The following is a 22285-nucleotide window of genomic DNA, read 5'->3' as shown; positions in this document are numbered from 1 at the left end:
AATAGAGAGAACAGTGAAGGGTGAATACTTAAAGTACCAACAATTAAAAATGTTTTACCTTACTTTAAAAAATCCGGACTTATTTCATTGAGAGCTTAGTAAATGGGCCTAAATACTGCTTTTATATATGAGTTACACTTTCAGATACACACACACACACACACACACACACCATCTTTCATTCGAATGTTTCCCTTACTTAAACATATTAAAACACCAGTATTATTGGTAAAGAAAATAATAACAACAGCAGTACCAGTTCTTACGGTTGTTGTTATTTGTCTTTTTTTATTTTATTATCTCTATTATAAACTTTGGATTAAAAAAAAAAATCACCATTAAAAACGATGGATCTTTTTTTTCTGGTTCGAGTTTGACTAAATAAAATGACCAGTAGTCGGGATTTTTTATTTTTTTTTTTTACGTGTGAGGATTTAAAATAATTTAAATTAGGATGGTCCTGTCTGTCCATGATGCTCGAAATGGTTCTCACAAAGACTGCAACAGGTGAGAACACGACAAAGAATGTTATTATTATTATCATCATGATTATTATCATCATCATCGTTATTATTATTATTATTATTATTATGAAGAGGCCTATGCTCCATTTGTTGTCACTGCAACAAAAAAGTAGAACCCTGCGGGGTTAAGGTCCCAGTGAAGCCCCCCATGTTGTGAATGAGAGCATTAGTCTATGGCGTCCTGTAAAAAAAAAAAAAAGCTTTGTACTGAGTCACTTTGTAAATGCTCCACAAACGCTACGATTTGTATTCGAACGAGGCTTCTTTACAGTGTGCCCTGAAGAGTGCGTTTGGGGCTGTAAAACCATTGCAAAGAGTCCAAAAGCTGAGGTGGAAACACCTAAAAGTAAAGGAGAGTTTATGGGGAACATTTTGGCTGCATCAGACAGCGCTCACAATGATGGTCAGAAGGCAAATATGGCGTGGAGACGAGAGGACGACCTATTTTTCTTTTTCCACGAGTTCACCCACATCCCACGCAGAAAGCTCGGGGCCGTCACCTAATAGTTGCACGAAGTGAACAATGGGCGCTGCGCGGCCCCGAGGTTGAGCCACACGGGAGTGTAACACATCCGTGCAAATGGTCGATTATGGACACATAGAACCACATGAGGGATCATTTGACTTTTTTCTGAAGCTTGTAGAGTTGTGATAATTATGATAATTAGGCGTGTTTAATAGACCGATACATTTTTTTTCCTCTCTTCCCCCAGGAATGACACACACACACACACACACACACACACACACACACACACACACACACACACACACACACACACACACACACACACACACACACACTTAAGATATGTACTGGCTGATTCTGTTTAGAGGCCTACATTCCTTGTATAAGTTGTTGGTCACTGACGCATTGACCACCATCAGATTTGTCAACACTTGCTGCATTATTATTCTAAAAGTACATGGTCACAACCTCATGTAGTTGGATAAATGTGAAAATATGACTGAGCAAAGCCAGCTGTTTTGATGGTGCTACTGCTGTGACAGATTGTTGTTGTGGAAAAAAAAGCACCAGCTTTTGATGGTGAACAATGGTTGTGAGATGACATATTCTTTATCCATGTTTACTTTAATTTGTCCAAACTTTATAGCAGGAGAGTGTCATTTTCCTGTCCCTTTCATTGCAGTATCCCACAGCATGTGGCCCAATATATTTTTATTCCTCCTATAAGACTTCACGTAGAAAAAAAAATAATGACACAGTGGACACAGAACATGTGGAAACATTATATGTCCATAAAAGAGGGAATGGGGGGAGAAAGAAAGTTATCATACTAAAGTTTGACTATCATGAAAAGGATATTGGATCTACCATGTCAAATCAATTAGTGTGGTAAGCTGAGTCAGAAATGTGCTGTGGTGGTGGACAGAGTGCATCAAAAATAAAGAACAAAATGGCCCCAAACAGAAGTAGTGGGTTGCATTTATGACGCATACGTGCAGAATAAGCCAGGGGCTTTCAAGACTATATTTTTTGAAACCGTTCACTTAAAAAAGTAATTTGCTCAACGTCCACTAAAGATAAAGTCAGTCTAATAGCAAAACAACCCGTATGGCCCTGTAGTGATAAGGTCCTACATCACATCAGGCTACAAGGCCGATTTAGACCACTGGGAAAATCTCCATTCTCAGCAGAGAGACTTACAATCCTGCTCAGTATTTTTGAATAACACTACACCATCAGATCAAACATAGATGCACATTTGCATGCAATCAAATCATCACAGTGATTATCTGATCATGAGCTACAGGGACTAAAACTTATGAGCTAATAAGCTTTAACTTCTCAGAATGAAAATATTAAGTCATGCATTCCTTGCTGCAAAATACATTATGTAACTGTTGCAAACACATATACATATATATATACACATACATACATATAAACATAAATATATACCCACACACATATACATATATACATAAATATATACATATATGTTAAGATGATAACCCTAATTTGCATTTATCATTGGGTTTATATTTTGGTTTTAGTATATTAAAATAACAGCTGTAAAACAGCCTGTTCTTAACCTTTATTAATCTTCAGCAAACCGTGCTGCTGCTGTGAGAGAATTTCACATACTAGATACCAGTTATAGTTGATGCTTTGACACAGAATGAGATTACTTCTGGCAACTCTTTCTTTGTAATGCTCTAAACACAGATTTGGAAACGGCGTAGAATACTATTTCTTAGCCACATGTTATGCAGACACAGTTCATGAAGAAAGCTGATGTCAATATGCAGCCTGCACTCTGAGCGGTTCCTTGAAATGAGGCCTTCATTAAACAAGTTTTCCATTTATTATCCGTGTCTCAATATCATCCCAGATGAACTCTGCATTTGATTCTTAAAGCATTAAACCTAAATGCAATACAATCTATGTTTAATGTTAACAAGACTCAAGTGTGGTTTTAATGCATATGTCATTGTCATTGCTTTGTGTTTGTAACCTGCAGCCGTTCACTGACAGCAGTTCAAAAGAGCTTTGCATCTCAAAGATGATACAGTGGACTAGATTAGAAGACTGGCCAGGCCGACATTTAGATAAGCATCTCAGAAACGTTGAATCTTTAGAATAAGGAAATCCCACTCTGCGATTTGTAGCCTTGGGATGTTACTGTTACAAGGCACTTCCAAAAGAGGCACTGTTTTTCTGATGTGCTTGATCTTATCAAATACATGTGACCTACAAAACTTCAGTGGAGACTCAAACTGAGAGCAGTTATAATAACAATGACCTCTTAGGTGCACCCAGGTGAGTGAGAGAAAAGAAAGAGAAAAGGGGAGTATTTGTTAACCATACAGCCTCTGGGCATGCAGGGTAACCTCCTAATAGTTTGGTAAATAAGGACTGAAAACAGTGAGCTAATAGTTTATGGTCCTATGATGAACATGCTGGATTACCTCCTAAGATTCCTATCTGTCCCACAACACACTACCTCTGTGTGTGTGTGTGTGTGTGTGTGTGTGTGTGTGTGTGTGTGTGTGTGTGTGTGTGTGTGTGTGTGTGTGTGTGTGTGTGTGTGTGTGTCTGTGTGTGTGTGTGTGTGTGTGTGTGTGTGTGTGTGTGTGTGTGTGTGTGTGTGTGTGTGTGTTGTAGGGGAAGGAAGGCATGTTATCTGGTGTTGTGACAACACCATGAAGTGGATTTCTTACTTCCCCAAAGAAACTGAATGCATTTTGATTAAACAAAAAAAAAATCAGTACTAGATTTCAGACCTGTGAGACATATCGATGTTCAGTAATGAGTAAGTGTACAACTGTGACAAATACTGTAGGATAGTTGATGATAAATGACTGTATTGTGCAAAATATGTATGACACGATCCAGTCCTTTGCTGGAAATGTTTGTCATTTGTCTCTAAAGTACTGTCAGGAACCACAGATTTTATGTAGAAAAACATAATAAAATATATCAAATATCTTTTGACAGACTGAACTGTTTCAGTATTTCATATAATTCATTTTGGACATCCAGTTTTTATTTGATCATACATTCCCATCCTATGGCATCCTGGATATACATATTTGATTAGATTTGACTTCTTTTAGGTAGTTTAGTTATTTTACTTTATAGAACAAAACAACAATCGCCATCAATTCCTGTGTTAACATGAAACACTAACTATGTCCTCTATGTATATCGCTGTCTTTTCACCTTCGCAGCATGCTTTTTAAAGAAGGACTAATGTGTAATCTGATTACTCTGTTTTCGGTAATAACTGTAGCTCATTAAACTTACATAGCTGTTAAAATGTAATTAATTGCATGTAACTGTAATCCAGTTAGACACAATCTGCAACCACACAACCCTGCCTGCATACAGTATCCACCAAACCACCAAACATGCATGAACAAATTCAGCCACAAGAGGGCACGTGTTCATTTTACAGGGAGACACATCCTACAACTCAGACTGAATGTGGTCTGTCTGATACTGTGAAACCCTGTTGTTAGTTTTACAGAGATACTCATTCTGTTAAGAGAGATTACCTCATGAAGAGCTCTTTCCCCTTCCTGTAGGAAGAAGCGATGCTGTTACTTATGTTGTCTTGGCATCATCAAATAGAAATCCACAATTAGACTGCATGGCATACTTTCTGTTTAACAGAGAAGGCTGCAAGCCTCAGACAATCCAGGGGAGAGGATGTCTGACCAGGGATGGGTGTCACACTACATGGCCCATGTCACTGAACTGATTTTCCAGCAGGGGAATCACACTTTTAGATAGTTTCTGCTTTCACGCCAATATTTCAAAGTGCATTTTAACATTTTTGCATTTATTAATCCCGTCTGGGTGTGATCTGATCGTGTCTTATTCATGGTGTGGATTCTGCAGATTGTGGAGCAACATTACAGACATTAAACAGCTGTGTCCAACAGTGGGACGCAAATACAATGCCTATAAAGCTGCCTAAATCTCGAAAACGCCAATTCAGACTGAACAGAAACAAGCAACATAAAAGCGTTTTTTATCATCGTCGTGGTCTCCGAGCTGCAGCTGAAGGTGTCACTGCTGATCGCGCTGCTGGGCGCTGTCCACTGCCCGTGGTGCTGAACGGCAGACGGACAACACCACGGTGCTCTTTACTGTCGCTCCAGGCGCCAATTATACGGCTAAATAGGCCTATTAAACCCACCTTATGCACATGACCCACACTTGAGACAAAGCCACCAGGTGGCACACACCAAGTTGGGGAATCAATCTGAAGGAGTGTATGGAGAGGAGTGTTTTTTAAAACGGGCTTTAGTTGTGGTAATATGATCGTGATAGTCTGTCCCTGTCCACGTGTTTTTGCCCCAGGCCGGTTACACAACAGGTCTGTGATAGTGCAACCGGATGGAGCCGCGACAGCTAACGGGACTGACTCATACCGGGAACGTTTTTTGTTTTTTTTTTTTGCTCGCTTTATATCGTTTTATTGTCATCCGGGCATTTTCTCCACCGGAAACACTTTGAAAATGTGTTCGCCGGTGTAAATGGACATTGTAGTGAATTGAAGCTGCGTCTGTGGCCCAATTAGAGGGAACATGGCGGAGGCTGTCAGCTCAGGAGGCGACTGTGGCTCTGCTCCGCCAGACTCGTGTCCCAGCGAGGAGTACGAGTGCAAAATATGCTACAACTACTTCGACCTGGAGCGCCGCACTCCCAAAATGCTGGGCTGCTCTCACACCTTCTGTCAGGAGTGCCTCGACGCCCTGCATTCCCGGGAGGGTCGAGGGTGGAGACTCGGTTGCCCGCTGTGTCGCCACCGGACTCCGGTGCCGGAGTATCGGGTTCACAACCTCCCAGACAACACCGCGCTGACGGACGCGCTCCCGCTCGAAAAGCTCGAGCCCGGGGTCTCGTGTGACACGGCCGTCCGGACAGGTCCTTCCGTCCCCTCTGCTGCCCCCCAGGAGGCCAACGCCAGCTGTCAGACTTGCAAACAAGTTGCGTTCACGGCCAGCTGTGTGTGCGCCATCTTCTCTTTCCTGTCCATGGTGCTGCTCTTATTTTTGGGCCTCATCTTTGTGCATAACTTCAATAGCCCCGCGTCGCACGTCGGCCCGGTCTGTTTGTTCGTGGCCAGCGTCCTGGCCCTGCTCTCGCTCATTCTCACTTGGCTCATGTGCATGTTGAGGTACCGACCTGAAACTGAGACTGAAGCGAGCAACAGTTCCCTCACTTGAAAAGTGTGTAAAGAAGTTTATGTGAAAAGTGAATACCTGTAGCTCTTTTTGAAATTGGGTTCAGTCCAGTTTGCACTTTATTTGAAAGCGTCAAGCCCTTGCTTGTAAAAACACGAGTGTGATAGTGTGTATGGGCATATTATGCTTACACAGAAGGTGAAAGAACACTTTAACACAGAGTCTAGAATGACTAGAATAACAGGAAGGTTGCTCATCCCCTACTCCTACATCCTCGCACACTTGTTTCCTGCACTGAAATCATTTATATAAGCGGTGCTTGGAAGCTACTGTGCAAGCAAGCGTACACGTGTACTGCATGTATGTGTCGAGCTCTTGGTATGTGACTGGTTTATTACAATCCCCTTGTGCCACCGGCATTTCAAACATCATCGCCTATTGTGCCAATGACAGAACATGCTTACCCCATAACCGCCTCTGTGTGATTACATTGGCTCCCCGTGGTGGACCAGGTCAGCAGGGGAGCCCAGACCAACGACCCTGAGGGGACATGAGCCTTCACAAGATGAGAGAAATAACTTTGGGGTAGGGGGCCAAAATAAGTAGTGTTGTAAAGTAGCGAGACAATGGAAGTGCAGATGACCTCCTAGGGGTCTTAAATCATCTGATGGGCTTAAGTTTGCTTTACCAAGTCATATAATATGCAAGAACATATAAACTCCACTAACGATTTGGTCCACGCCCAGGTCTTAGGTTACAGGGAAGTGTGCAATTAAAGAATGATTAATTCAATTTCTCTTATTTGTCTTACATAATTCATCTTTAAATCTCACCCACCGTTTATGCTGTCAGTTCACTTAGGTTTGTGTTATTAGATCAGTTATGATTAAAGAAGATGTCTTCATTTAGTTTAGGTATCTGCCGAATCCCAGTAACACAGCGGGTATTTATCTCCACTTAGTGTTGTTTTAAGGGGCGACACTGGGCTCAGGAGTTAAAATCCACCTCTTTCAGCTCTCTCAAAGGGACTCCTTCATTTGGTCATCCACTTGGTGAGTAATGCCACTTAAATGCCACCGTGACAAAAGCTTGAGAAAGAGGGAGGGGTGGCAGGCCTCCACCGGGAGCCATAGGCAACACTGTGTCTGGAGCAGAGGGCTTCATTTCACAGGGACTGCAGGGCTTAAAGTTAAAGATTACTTTGAAATCTGCATCCCCTACCATCAAACTCTCCCCGCCACATCCTACCCTCCCTCCTCCCTTCCAGCCGTCACTCCCTCTCCCGAAAAATAAAAAGCTGTCGCCACAGAGCAGGGGATGAGTTGGGAGCAGATCCTCTTTGATGACAGAGAAGGATCCTTTTGTTCCCTAATCCCCACACAACCCCCTTCCCCCCCTTTTTCCCTATAAATCCAACTGACCGTCGAGGGGCTTCATAATCAGCCAGGCCTCAAAAGTTATTACTGGTCTTGTTTTTAAAAGATGGGAATGTAACGGTGATGTCCAATCGACTTTTTGTTTTGTTTTGACAATTTGACTTTAGCAAAAGTAGAGATATTTCGTCTAAAGTTTCTAATCTGGCCTTTCTCTGAGAACAGCAAGTACTTAAAAGAAGCATATCATTAAGTAAATATACCCTGACTAAGTCACATGACACTGGTCAGTGGTTGTCATAGGTGGATCTCCATGGAGCAGCCATAAGACACTGTGCAGGCTGTCAAGAAAGACTTAAGTCAAGCAGAAACAGACAGTTCCAGGACCCATTTCCTCTCTTTCTTGCCTTTAAGTGTGTGCAGAGTGTGTCCTAGTGTCATTATCACATTGGACACACGTATTTCACAGAGGAGATGAAAGTGTTTCTTTTGCTCATAACATCTGCCTTTGTTGGTTCGTGTCCCATCAAGATGACCTCAAAGACATAGCCCGAGGACAGCGATTATCACCACTCTGTACGCACTCTGGCCCGTCATGTGATCACATGCTTTTGTGAATGTTTGTGCCCACGAGTGTGTTTATGAGAAAGAAAAGGCTTGAAGTTGTGTGTTTGTGTGCATATGTTTGTCAGAATATTCCTGTACAGACATATGGCCTAACACGCATGCACACACGCCAAAGGCCACTGAGAAGGGATCCGGGTTCAAAGTGTCAAACATGACTTACCGAGTCATTGCAGTTCCATCTTGTCACCCTCCATCTCGAACACAACACAACTGTTGGATGGTCTCTCTGTAAAGTTGAAACAAATAGCATTATGAAAGGGTGCAGAGCTGAGGCCCCATTGAAGAAGAAATGCTCACTGACTCCCTCTGGTGTATAAAAGTTAGAGTGTAGCAAAGAACAAAACACATGCTGACTCTTTAAAAGATAAATCCATTTAAAAATTGGTTTTATAAATAAAATCTACTTTGTTTAGTTGCTTTGAATTGCTGCCTCTACTTGTAATTTTAATCAGTAAAATGAACTAGTTCAGTTTTGACAGAGTTATTGACAAAAATGTCTGCTACACGTCCATACATACACCCATATACATTTAATCAGAGTGGCCAAAACACAACAAAGTGCAGTAATCCTACAGATAGTTGGGGTTCAGTGTCTTGTTGATATGTACTGGGTCAGTAATGAAGTAAATGGAACTTTAACACCAGCTATCAGCCGGTCGCCAGCTGTTGATGTAAGCTGCTACTTTTTGTGTTGGTGAGTGAACCGTTCTGCCCTGTGACATCTTTTTTTTTTTTTTTTTCAAATGGCCACCAGTTACTGTCATGGGACCAGACTGTATTGATTTTCAACAGCAGCAGTATGACTAATGAGCACATTGTTGCAGATGTCTCTATCAGGGATGGTGCCAGTCAGATGATTGCAGTCTAGGGGAAAGAAACAGTTTTCTATCAATCTGTATATTTGATTTTCCTGTGTAGGAGGATGAAATTAAATCTTTGCAGCTTCATGGGTAATGGTTAGGGCTGCAAAATTCCAGGAATATACAGCAGGAAATGTTCCATGAGAAATAAGGGGAATTTATGGGACTTTACAGGAGACAATGGACAATACTTGCTCAGACTGTATCAACAACATAATATGCAGACAGAAACAGAACTTTTTGAGTAGACTCATTTAACATTTTAGTAAATTTTCATTGAAAAACAACAAAAAAATTCCCACTGACCCTGTTCCTAAAACAAAAAAGATAGTAAAATGCACTGATGCAATGCCATGTAGAGATACATAGCTAGGCAGCTTGATTAACCCTCTGAATACAAAGCCCTTTGTTCATGAACAGATCATTCTTTTAAGACAAAAATCCATTAATTTTTCAAATATATTCATGCATATGTGTCATGGGGTGAGTTAGCTAGCAAGTTAACTTATGGGGAAAGGTAGCTTAAAAATTTGAGCCCACAATGTGGGCTGTGTGCAAACTCAGGGGTTTAAGTGAACAACTAATGTATAAAAGAAATGTTTTACAATAAAAATGAATGTAAATAGATTAACTCCTCAATTAGCACGCTCAATCAAGCTACATCTAATATGGTAACAGCTAGCAATCAAAAACTAGTTATCTAGCTAGTATCTGCTGGTTAAATGTTAAAAAGCATAAAAAATATAAAACATATTCCCTCCAGTAACATAATCAAAAACAAGAACAAGCGCAGTCCTTTAGCTCAGACAGTAGCCTACAGTAGTGCGAAGGGAGAATGGACTTTACATGCAAAGAGTTGTAATTTGACTGAATTCCTTTTTTAACGAATGAAAAGTACATGCAATGACGAATGTTGCTGAATGCTGCAAAATAAGTTCACTATCAAAAAGCATGATTTTTATACTGACTGAAGTGCAAAATTTCCAAAATTCCTGAGCTTCCCTTGGAAAATTCCCAGACGTTTATGAGAAATTTACCATGCCTTTGCGATACTTGTAGTGGTTGAGGTGGATCGAGGATTGTCTTCCCCCATCTTCCTCATCTGGATCCCTCTCCTCTCCCTCATCATCCCACAAGGACACTATGAATGAGATGAGGGAACTGGCCTGGAAAAGAATCAAGGCCAGACGGGATGAGCTGAGGGAGAAGTACAAAGAGCTGAGAGCCAAGGCCAAAAGTAGCAGTGAGACAGACAGATGAGTGGAAGGGAAACTTTCACCACACAAACAACTGAGAGCCGTGTGGACGCCTCCTCCAGCCCCTGAAACAGTTACTCTAGCTAAGGATGTGTAATACAGTAGGGTTTTATAATTAATGTTGGTGAAGCATCTTTATGTCTGTACAATAGAATTACTGTTGGTGTGAAACAGCTACTGACTTCACTGAACAGAGATGAGGAAAACAGCACCACCAGCTGCTGACATTTTGCAATGTTAACTTACTAATGGATGTTCTGCACTTAAGACTTAGTTGTACATAAAGCTACCATGATTGTGGTTTTGAGCCAAAGTTAGAAAGTGAACTTCATTTCATCAGTGAAAAAATGCTGCCTGTATTTTTTCACTGTTGCTGGTTTTTTTTTTTAAAAACACAGGATCCCTTTCAAGGGCTGCTGATTTAGTGGGTACCAATAGACCTTCGGACACCAGCTCTATGAATAGTATTTGATCTGACTGAATAATAAAATTAATTTATTTTATTGGATTCTGGGTTTTATAGCAGAGGGTGAGGAAAAAATAAACCTCCCACACACTGTGCAAAAACCTCTATTGAAAATACAACGTTTCGGTCCCAAGACCTTCATCAGGTAGGAAACCTGATGACCTGAAAACCTGTTTTTACCTGATGAAGGTCTAGGGACCGAAACTTTTTATTTTCAACAAAGGTTTTTGCAAGTAAGAGGACAGAGCTTTCTTCTCTCCTCTCTTGCTTTTGAACATTTTTCTCCTACGCACCTGTTCACAAATAACTAAATGAACCTTTTCAGTCATAGCAGAGGGGGAGAAAATATCATCATGCAAGGCGTCATGTCTGGTGGTTGCATTTTGAGATGTTAATAATTAACCATATTGCCGGTAACTGACAGTATGCATTTTATACTACCACTGACAATTAAAGAATGTTAATACTGCGTACAGAACAATTGTGAACAATATAAAGCAGCAGCGTTAAGTTAAACAGCTGCTTCTGAGCATCTCCCCCTGCTGATTTTAAGTGATTATTATACAAATCATCATCTGCAATCTTAACCACTGGCACACAGGCATTGTCCAATATGATGAAAACACTGTCAATTTGGGATGCGCTCCCTCACTTTTTCTCTCCCACTGACTCGTCTCAACAGCACCCTGTGTTCCCTGACCTCCTGATTAAGGCTACAAACAAAACACTGAACATAGTCGTTCATTTATCTCCATAGTTTAGAACAAGACGTTTTGGTAAAGCTATAACTAAAAGCCTGGCATACCTGTGGCTGCGTCCTGAAGTCCTGACGGCTGAAACCAGCTGTGATCACTTTGGAGTTCTCCATAATTATTCCTTGGACTCAAAGAAAATACAATTCGTTTTCTCAAGATAATTAATTCATTAGTAGGAGACAACAAAACTCATATTCATGAACAGCTGGGTGCTAGCTATTGATTTAGAGTTAATTAACACTACAGCCTACTTTTGCTGCTTTATATAGTTTGTGCAGTCCTACTTTGCACAAGTTCTCTATAGGCATTAATATTCTAAATGATTTCTCATTGTCTGTTAACATCCTCAGTTGCACTGAAAACAGAAGTTGAAGCCTGCTGATGAGGTTAATTGAATAATATTTCTGGAGTCTGTTTTTTAAGTATTCAGAATACACTTGTATTTGACATGGCTGAGTTGCTTTGCATTTATCTTCCCTTCATTTCTTAAGAGGTAAAGCACTTTGTAGCTGTTGTATAGAAAGAGCCACACAAATGAGTATGCAGGTTTAAATTTACTCTAAACTTTGGCCCGTTAAAGTTTCTGTGCTGTGAGTTGTACCCTCCTTAGAGAAATGCATGTTTGCCTTTAGTTTTAGAAAACTTCACATTGTTGTGTTGTTGTGATATTTGTGAATGGGACGGAGGCTTGTTTGTTTCACTGCACATGGCCGACCAGTCCACAAATAGAGGAGAAGTTACACTTTCGGTGGTTTTGGTGGTTCTCCAGTAAGACTTCCGTCACCCGCTGGTTCCCAGAGACTAGAGTCTCACAGTCCCACACAGATTAATTAACTTCTGCATAACTGTGCTACAGATTTACTGTGTTGTTTGGGTTTAACAACACGCCTCTCTCTGTGCTCGGCTGTCCTCACTGCTCCCTGGTGAAATCCGGTTAACACTCATTACCGCTGAATTAAAAACAGACACCTGTTCAGCAAAGCCAGGTGGTGCACTTCCGTGTTCATACCTGGTAGAATAACGACTGACCCACTGAAAACTGAACCGACAGACCGGGTCTGACCCGTCTGGTTGTTCCGGTGACTGACTGAAGGAAACCCGCCGCCATGGTGACCGCTAGTAACCCGACTGACGTCCCCGCTGCCCCAAGCACGCGCCACCTCCACTCCTCCAATCACCGACAGAGAAATGTCCTGACGTCACTCCATAGCTTCCGGGCTGGTGAGACTGTCCCGGTGATGCTCAGATTTACAATTTTACTAAATTTTATATTCGTGTTTATAATAGACACCGCATTTGTGGTCTATAACCAAAGACACCGTGTTAATAGATTGTGTCAGTATAATGCAGAGCTTTGATTACAAGGATAAATAGACTTGATCCAATCCCGCAGCGACACAGGCGTAGCGGTTGAGAAAAGAGGTGAGAATGTATTGCTGTGTGAACGCTTTGCAGATGTTGATGAGAAGGACTGATTTGTAGCGACCGGTGTAAAGGCACGTCGCCTTAAATAAGCCATAAATGCCCGTACAGCACGAGGCGTGTGTCGCCTTTAGATTCCTGGGCTCATTTTGACGAATGAACTGATTTTACTACATCAGCATCGAGCCAATAACAGCTGCAGCGGTTAGCCGGAGCGCTACATGCTAGCTCCCAGCTTTGCTAGCTGCTAGCACGTCTTTGAGCTGTCTGCTAGTTGCTAATCTTGATGCTGCTTCGCTAGCTTTTTATAGCCTCAGAAAGGGACACTGTGGTGTGAAAAAAATGTCCTCTTATCATCAGTCTACAATGAAAACTACCGGCTTAAATAGTGAGGTTTTTCTGGTGGCACACGTGATGTTTTGAAATCTGTTATCATGACAGCGACGTGCTATGATCTTAAGTAATGCTAACAGCCTTTATCTACGGGCACACATCTAAATATCGATACGACACCGTGTCTGGTGCTTCACTTTAGGAGGACAGCGCAGGAAAAACGTGAATAAGTGTCCAATAAGTGCGTTAAATGAACAGATGGCGCGTTATCTGATTCAACAATGTTAATGATCAATGATGATTTTCTCAATTGAGATGGATACAATGCGTGAAATGATCACCAGATTGAAATCATGGAGGAAAAGGTTGTACTTTGGCATCATCCTGTGGTCCTGATGCTAACTCCGATAATGGCAATGTGGATAAAATGCATTCAGTACCGAATCCTTGCTAGATAAATTAATTCTGCATAGTTGGGCTGAAAACTGACTGTCCAGGTAACTCAGTTTTCTCCATTGCTGAACACTGAATATGAACTGTGTTAATTTGCTGTCATCACAATGGGAATGTGGGCCTACTGCCAGTTTTGTGGCAATGACAAACTTGCTCAATTGGGCTGGCATCACAGAAAAGCTTTGTTTGAATTGTAATTAGGGGCAGGCGTGTCTACCTCATTCACAGTAACGTACATAGTGACTATACCTGTATTACAGGTGTTAAACAAAGTGACTGTGACTTCTTTAGCCGTTGACTCTGCCCAGATGCCATAGGATTGTGTCAGTTGGTTGTGGTACATAACTTGCTGCACAACAGGTGAGACACATTCAGTCTGTTCCTGCATCGTGTCATCAGATAGATATGTGGTAAGTAAAGGCAGCTGCTGTTAGGGTTGGAGCTGAGTTAGCTGACAGTGCTTTCTCTTAAGACCCTTCACTACATTTACACAGGAAAATCCAATTGGCTTCTTTTACTTAGCAATATTATGAATATATATTCTGATAATTGATGTGGGGAGATGTACCAGTGCACTGAAATGCTTGTTTTAGCAGTGAGGTTACAGGTCATGCGGTGTTCACTTTAGTATCCAGATGAAGAAGAAGTTTAGAGCGCTTTGCATGCTGGTATGAATTTGTAATGAACTCCTTACAGCGAGGGGCAGTTATCCATTGTTGTGTAGAGACAGATTGGTCTCTGCAGTGTCATATTTTACTTGCCGTGGCATCGCAGTCCCTGCCGGAGCACAAGAGTGTGGCTCAGAGCAGGTGACCAGTATTGGGTTGCCAGTCTAACTAAGCGAAGTTAAATTTCTGCACATTTTACATAGCAAGTTGGAAGTAAAATATTTATCCAAATAAGAGCTTCCTTAAAAGTTCTTAAAACGTGTTGCTAAACATGTGGAGTTACTGAGTGATATATTAGCCGTTTCCAGTCGCTTGTGTTTACATGAGGTCGGGTGCAGCCCACCTCATGGGTCAGTGCTAGATTCCTCTCAGTGCTACTGTTGCACTAGCTGACCAGGTTATGCTAACCTCCCACGTGACCTCTGGCTCTGTTCTTCTAAGCTGCAGAGTGAGTCACTGTCACTAGTCCCAGCATGCTCAGTGGCTGCCGGGCTACACAGCAAATTAAACTCTGGCCCTTGGGATACAATAATAGCTGAGCTCTCTCCGGTAGACAGTTGGAGTTGATCCAGAGGTTTTTGTTGTATAGCCAGAGAGAGCAAAATTGTATCAGAATTTTAACAATAGTCTTTAATGTTGTTCTAGTTAAAATTGTATAAAAATGAATCTGGATGCAAATGTTTCCACAACACAAAGTGTTGCCTTATTGTTGCTTGTTTATATTTAGTCTGACAGACAGCAGAAACTGACAGCCAACAGCAAATCATCACATATGAGAGGCAATTCATTTTGTTTCTACTTGTCAATGAATGAAATAATGATTTCAACGCTATTAATAAATCTTGATGATGTTATGGGTGGCGTCAGGCTTGGATCCGTGCAGCAGGGCCAGGATCTGGTGAGATAATTAGTGCTGACTGAGAAGCGACCTAAGAATAGGCAGAGATGGTCTTCAGACAAGCAAAGATTCATTTACCAGGAGGCAGTAGCCCACATTTGCTGCTGCTCGATATTTCCAAATGTGCTGATTCATTCATTTTTCCGGACTACACTTCTAAAATTTCATGCTGTGTGTCTGTGTTGCAGGCCTGCTCGACTTGCTGCACAAAAAAATCGTCTCCTGCAACCTTCAGTCTCAGCAGCAAGTCAAAATACTTGAAGAGCAGTGACGCGTGCAGTGTAACATTGCTCTTCTGGTTTGATTAATCTCCAGCATTGACTTTCATCCTCAACGATGAAGTTGAAGGAGGATATGAACCCCCTGCTGCTGCAGGTTTTCCGCTCCGTGGTTTGGGTGTATTCAGTCATCTCCTTCATACCCTGGTACTTCTTCTCCGGAACTGGCAACAACTTGGAACGGGCTCGCCGGATCAAGGCACGCTCAATCAGCGGACACCCAGCAGGGCCTTACAGAGCCATCAACAGCCAAGAGAAGCTGGCGGGATGGCTGCACCCCGGGGTGGACACCCTGGACAAAATGTTTGAATACGCTGCAAGGAGGTTTCCACAAAGAGACTGTCTGGGCACCCGAGAGGTGCTGAGTGAGGAGGATGAGCTGCAGCCTAATGGCAAGGTCTTCAAGAAGGTGAGAGACCCTTTCCTGTTCCTCTTGCACACATGCAGCAGATCGTGTGTCACCTTTGATCATTAGCCTTTTAAATGTTTGGTCTGTTGTCGGGAGCAAAGTTCTCAGTAGCCAAGTCAGTGGGCGATACTCATCACATTTAGGTTCAAAACTGCGGAAGTTTTAGGTGAATCTGTGGGACTGCAGGAAGTTTGCTTGTGTTTGTGAGGCTGACGGCGCTGTCTGCCACTGTGCACAGTGTGAGGAATGTGGGTGGAGGAGCAGCAGTGTTGCTGGGCCTTTGTCTCACAGTTGAGTGCCTCCTCATTAACACCTGCATGGCTGCAGAAGCCCTGTAGGTGGAGCTAACAGACTCTGTATGAAAGATGTTGCTGATGTTGGATGACTGGTATTAGACCACTTTCAGATTCAGCCGCGTCAGTATAGCACCTTAATCCCTTTTATATTGTAATACAGTATACGGGCTTAAGGTTCGTATAATCATTTCAGCATTCTGTATTTGTCCTTGAAAAGATGCTCTAAAGGCCTGTAGAACGTACTCCTACGCTTCAGTTCTCATGTTGTTTGGCGTAGTATGTTTGGATAATCCTGAATATTGCATATATGTTTGCATGTTTTGTGTAGGTAATTCTAGGGAACTATAACTGGCTTTCATACGAGGAAGCTTACCGGGCAGCAAAGTGTTTTGGCAGCGGCCTGGCAGCTCTCGGCCAGAAGCCTCAGTGTAACATCGCCATCTTCTGTGAGACCAGAGCAGAGTGGATCGTGGCAGCGCAAGCCTGCTTCATGTACAATTTCCCACGTGAGTGACAAAAAGACAAATATGTATATATACACACGCAATCTTGGACTCCTGCAGTGAAGCATTCAAGTTGACTGACTTGACTGGATTTGAATTTGACAGTCGTGACCCTGTACGCCACCCTTGGACCCACGGCCATCTCCCACGGCCTGAACGAGACCGAAGTCACACACATCATTACAAGCAAAGACCTGCTTCAGAGCCGTCTCAAGGTACCTGCTTTGGTGTCATCATCTGTCTCCATCATGTGTTAAACAAGGCTCTAGATTCACTGAATCGTCACTGAATTAGAGGTTGATTCATCTGTGTGTCAACAGGGCTCGATAAGAAGCTCAGTTCTATTCGCATAATTACTTTCTCCTCTCACTCCCCCTTCTCCCTCCCTCCTACATCCACCTCCGTTTCCCAGGCCATACTGTGTGACGTGCCGAGGCTGCAGTATGTCATTGTAGTGGACAATAAACCGACAAGCTGGCCAGACGTGCCCAGAGGCATCATGGTCCACAACATGGACGCCGTGAAGGAGATGGGATCCAAGCCTGACAATAGTGAGTATTTGTGCAATGTGATTAAAAAGGTTTCTAATTTTGTCGGGGAAATGGAAGCACACTGATGGAGGCTTAGTACAAAGCCAACACCCTGATGTGTAATTGGAGTGATGTCCTGTGCACGACCGAGTCAGCAAGAGGTCGAATCAACATCGCCAAGCGACCAATGCCACGCTGACCTTGGTCATCTTTTCAGGAAAATGAGAGGAAACAGAAAATATGTCTGTGCTACAACTGTCACTCAAACCACGTTCATACCTTTCCTCTTATAGTATAGGATCAAGAAAATCCAAAATCTTGGATAAGAGCACGCAATATTCATGTAAACTATCAACTTTTCTAAAATAAATGTAGCCACATTTCCTTCACAATCACACAGATAACAAGAATTCCACAGATTGCAATCATTTAAACCACGTATGCATTAAGTATCAGGCTGAAAAAAATAGTTTATTTATTGATGCATACCATAATCAAAGTGCATATTTAGGTGAGTATATGCAGTAAATAACCAGAGCCCTCAGCCTTTTCCATTTTAAAAGATGATATAAAATATATGAGCTGCAACTACAACAGATTATATGATCGGCAGAAAATGAAGTATTTTGATATTTGGTTAAATCAAGCAAATGATGATAGAATTTGCTGCTTTTATGGGTTTTTTTTTTCTTGGACATCAAATATCTTTGGCTTTTGGATGGTTGGTCGAGCAAAACAAGCTACTTGGTTTCAGTTTTTTCTGGTGTTAAGATTTAACAGTTAATTATGAATGAATAGTTGTTGTCTGTAGCATGAGAAAAAAATATTCAGACACAGGCATTCATTCATTTTTCTGTGTTTAAGTGAGTAGATATTTCTTCACAATACCGTATGATCACAACTGATGGTGTTTATATTGGTGTGCGATCCATTTCCTCTCTAACCATCAGCCCTCTGCTCTCCTGTCTCCACAGTAGCAGTAGACCGCAGACAGCCAGAGCCCTCGGACATCGCCGTCATCATGTACACCAGCGGCTCCACAGGCATCCCCAAGGGCGTCATGATCTCCCATGGCAACATCATTGCTGGAATCACTGGCATGGCTGAACGAATTCCTAACCTCAAGTATGCCAGTATCCGATTCACCGCTAGTTCTCCGACACTCCCTCCACTTTTGTGTTCTGCAAATATACGAATCTACAAAATATGCTCCCGCTGCCCCTGAAACACATCCACCATCACATCTTTCCTCACACACTCAGTTGTGTCCTTCCTTTGTGCCTGTTGTGGAAATTAACCCGCTGTTACTTCTGTGCCGGCAGTGAAACAGACACCTACATCGGCTACCTGCCGTTAGCCCACGTTCTAGAGCTCAGCGCTGAACTGGTGTGCATCTCTCATGGCTGTCGCATCGGCTATTCCTCGCCTCAAACCCTAGCTGACCAGGTATAAACACACACACTTTGTGGCCAGCACGTATTCCAGCCACACGCTATGTTAGCTACGCCCTCTGTATCTCCAGCTGAGTTGGAAATGATTGTTCGTGCATTCATTTTATCCTCCTTCAGCTGTCATAGCTTAACACTAGTAGAATGTTGAGCTTTTGATATTGTCTCTAAAGCATTTCACTCTTATCCTGTTTTTTTTATGCTTATGGTCACTTTTAAAGTTCTACGTGGTTGGGCACCTGCCCACAAAAGTGTCTACAACCTTAGCTCAGTAGGTCACTGAGAGCTGACCGATCGCTTTGTGTTGTTTTCATAGTCCACCAAGATCAAGAAGGGGAGTAAAGGGGATACCAGCGTGTTGAAACCTACTCTAATGGCTGCTGTACCAGTAAGTCTTTCGATCAATCACCCCAATGTGGAGAGTGAAATGGCCTCTTCAATAGCATTATTTATTTATCATACTATAGTTAGACTTAAAATGTTAAATATGTTAAGTGAGAGCGTTCCTGCCTGACGTGTGTGTAGGAGATCATGGATCGAATCTACAAGAACGTGATGACCAAAGTGGAGGAGATGAGTAAATTCCAGAAGACGCTCTTCGTGCTGGCGTACAACTACAAGATGGAGCAGATCTCCAAGGGCTACAGCACGCCTCTCTGCGACAGGTAACACACATACTGCATTCCTGTGTACGCGAGCCGAGTCCTCACAAAGGCCGGTCAGTTCAGTTGCCATTTGCTCCCCCTGTGAGCAAACATTAACCTCCTGTGACATGGCTCATTATAACCGGGTGCAAATTCTTGTTAACACCAAGTCACTGCTAAAGCTGTAGGGAGTTATTCTCAAGCATACGTGACTCATTGGATAGTATTGATTCTGATATTTGCATACAGCATTCTTGAGTATAAGTCAACATCAGGATGGATATCTGAAGAGTCTTAATAGGTTTTTTTGGTCTCTTCCACCCCTCACATGCCTTCTCCTTTCTTTGTATTTTTGTTTTCGTCGCCGTCGTCCTCTCCCTCAGTCTGGTGTTCAAACGGGTGCGTGCGCTCTTAGGAGGGAACACGCGGGTGCTGCTCTCCGGCGGAGCTCCGCTCTCGGCTGCCACACAGCGCTTCATGAACATCTGCCTGTGCTGCCCTGTGGGGCAGGGCTACGGCCTGACGGAGACATGTGGAGCTGGTACCATCAGCGAGGGTAAGAGAGGGGGTTTTATGAAGCGAACAAGAACTCAAGAACTTGATTTGTAGTTATTACCTACATTCACCATGCTAATCCTGGTGTTTCGTTTCTTTCTTTTTCTTAAGTGTGGGACTACAGCACAGGGCGGGTTGGTGCTCCATTGGTTTGTTCTGAGATCACACTGAAGGACTGGGAGGAGGGTGAGCCAAATGACAAGAACCCAACTTTAGAGAAGGCAGCATGCGTTGAAATCGGTCTAATCAGGTTTGTGCTCCTTTAGGTGGTTACTACAGCACAGACAAGCCCAACCCACGGGGGGAAATCTTGATTGGCGGCCCCAATGTAACAATGGGCTATTACAAAAATGAAGCCAAGAACCGTAACGACTTTTTCGTGGATGAGAACGGCCAGCGATGGTTCTGCACTGGAGACATTGGAGAGTTCCACCCTGACGGATGCCTCAAGATCATCGGTAAGGCATCAGCGAAGAGAGTGTGTGTGTGTGGTTGCAGTGTTAGGTCTATTAGGATTGTGACATGTGTTCTCTTTCAATAGATCGTAAGAAGGACCTGGTGAAATTGCAGGCAGGAGAGTACGTCTCTTTAGGAAAAGTAGAGGCTGTTCTGAAGAACTGCTCACTCATAGACAACATCTGTGCCTATGCCAACAGGTAAAATCCTGCACTCACTCCCGCTGAATCATTTCCTTCCATACGTTTGACTTCATTTCAATTAAAGCTCCTCCTTTAACCACACACATCTTCATTTTCTGCGTCGTTTTCGTGGTCTCTAGTCTCAACTCGATCTCTCTCTCCCTTTTTGTATTCATTGTATTTCAGTGACCAGTCGTATGTGATCAGCTTTGTGGTGCCGAACCACAAGCAGCTAATGGGGCTGGCAGAGCAGTTGCAGGTGAGGGGCACGTGGGAGGAGATCTGCAATAACTGCCAGGTGGAGAAAGAGGTCCTCCGCATCATTACTGAGGCTGCTATCTCAGGTAGGGGAAAAAAGCCTCTCCGTCTCCTTCACTGGCATTCATCCCGGTGATAACACTCAGGCAAAATTTCAACCAAAGTGATGCAACTGGCGGCACTCTCAGACAAGTTATCAGTACAGATTTGGTGTGATCGTGTCTGCCTAGCGTATTCCACTCTATCTGTCCCTCTGACTTGTGATTCTGCTCTCCTCCGACCAGCAAAACTGGAGCGATTTGAGATCCCCAAGAAGATCCGTCTGAGCGCTGAGCCCTGGACACCGGAGACTGGCTTGGTCACTGACGCATTCAAACTGAAACGCAAGGAGCTCAAAACACACTACCAGGAAGACATAGAGAGGATGTACGGGGGAAAATAACACATAGACACACTCCAAACACCACAGAAACGCATCCGCATATACAGTATACTTGCACACATACACGAGAAGCTCAGAAGCCACCACCAGGACTACTTGGAGAGGAGTTAAACTTTAGATACAGGTAACACACGCACACACACACTAATACAGACATATAGAGCGTCTCATACACCTCCTCCTTGGCTTCCCTGCGACCAGCTTCGATCAAAGGACGGGGAGAAAAAACAACCCCAGCTTAATTGCTCTCTCTCAAGACCAAAAGGCAGAAGGTCCCTTACAGACAACTGAACCAGCCAGACGGCGCACGGTGCGACAAACTCACCATTCCTCTTTAATGGATTTAGCCCTTTGAGTTGCCACGACAACCGAGGTGGCATCTGGAAGTCGGACGTCCGCATGGCTCGAAGCGAAAGAAATGTCAGGCTAGATGTATCTGGATCAATGTCAGCGCCCCCTCTCTGTCGCTTCTCTCCCCCCCCCCTCCCCCCTGCTCTCTGGAGCCCTCCACCAGTTCAGCATGGTCGTGGACTGGTAGTGCAGATACCTGGCAGGGAAACGGGGCAGCATGAGCCTGATAGAGGGATCCCTCCTGGGCTTTAAGTAACATTCAGGTTGGAATCTATGCAGGGATCTCTATTATCTTTTAATGTTTTTTTTTTTTTCTTTCTTTTGTAATCTGTGTCGCTATGTTTCCGTCATGTTTCAGGTTTCTTAGCTTTTGAAACCCATTTGTTTGAGCATTTTTGTGTGCGAGGAATCGGTGTTGCAAAGCCATGAGAGATTGAGCATTAAGATGTTTTTAAAACACTTGGTCTTACTGTATTTTTACTCTGAAGGTCTTTTTCTTTATCCTGCTGTGTTTTTTTTTTTTTTTTTATTGCCAATTTGTTTACGCTAATTGTACTTTCATGAGCTTTTGTTTACATGCTTTTTTTTTTTTTTTGTCTTTTACACCCCTTATTTGCCTGTGTCCCAAAGTTTGTAC

General features: G+C 42.9%; 2 protein-coding genes across 3 annotated transcripts; both read left to right on the top strand.

Moving 5' to 3' along the window:
* Positions 1 to 5585: 5585 nt before the first annotated feature.
* On the top strand, positions 5586 to 6227 carry LOC139214118 (RING finger protein 228-like). The gene has a single exon (XM_070844872.1). It carries the CDS (start codon positions 5586 to 5588, stop codon positions 6225 to 6227), a length of 642 nt encoding a protein of 213 aa, XP_070700973.1.
* A 6532-nt stretch (positions 6228 to 12759) lies between these two features.
* Positions 12760 to 21782, top strand: acsl3b (acyl-CoA synthetase long chain family member 3b). Of its 2 annotated transcripts, none has more exons than XM_070845189.1 (15): positions 12760 to 12944; positions 15485 to 15983; positions 16608 to 16785; positions 16888 to 16997; positions 17195 to 17333; positions 18290 to 18437; positions 18635 to 18758; positions 19077 to 19148; positions 19286 to 19425; positions 19788 to 19960; positions 20071 to 20145; positions 20226 to 20417; positions 20501 to 20615; positions 20784 to 20941; positions 21140 to 21782. In XM_070845189.1, the coding sequence occupies exons 2-15, from the start codon at positions 15633 to 15635 to the stop codon at positions 21295 to 21297; spliced, it is 2133 nt and encodes a 710-aa protein (XP_070701290.1). In that variant the 5' UTR covers positions 12760 to 12944; positions 15485 to 15632; the 3' UTR covers positions 21298 to 21782. The 2 variants fall into 2 exon arrangements, with proteins under 2 accessions (XP_070701290.1, XP_070701288.1); XM_070845187.1 differs by having other exon boundaries at positions 18287 to 18437.
* The last annotated feature ends 503 nt before the right edge of the window (positions 21783 to 22285 follow it).

The sequence above is a fragment of the Pempheris klunzingeri genome, chromosome 15 (assembly GCF_042242105.1).
Source record: "Pempheris klunzingeri isolate RE-2024b chromosome 15, fPemKlu1.hap1, whole genome shotgun sequence".
Lineage (NCBI taxonomy): Eukaryota > Metazoa > Chordata > Actinopteri > Acropomatiformes > Pempheridae > Pempheris > Pempheris klunzingeri.
Note: the sequence above shows the minus strand (reverse complement) of the source record. Positions and strands in the feature narration are given on the sequence as shown.

Excerpts from the sequence above, each read along its gene's own strand:
- LOC139214118 (XM_070844872.1), top strand. The coding sequence starts at position 5,586 with ATGGCGGAGGCTGTCAGCTCAGGAGGCGACTGTGGCTCTGCTCCGCCA.
- acsl3b (XM_070845187.1), top strand. The coding sequence starts at position 15,633 with ATGAAGTTGAAGGAGGATATGAACCCCCTGCTGCTGCAGGTTTTCCGC. Across the intron at positions 16,786-16,887 it reads CTTCATGTACAATTTCCCAC|TCGTGACCCTGTACGCCACC; the intron begins GTGAGTGACAAA and ends TGAATTTGACAG. Across the intron at positions 17,334-18,286 it reads GGGATCCAAGCCTGACAATA|TAGCAGTAGACCGCAGACAG; the intron begins GTGAGTATTTGT and ends CTGTCTCCACAG.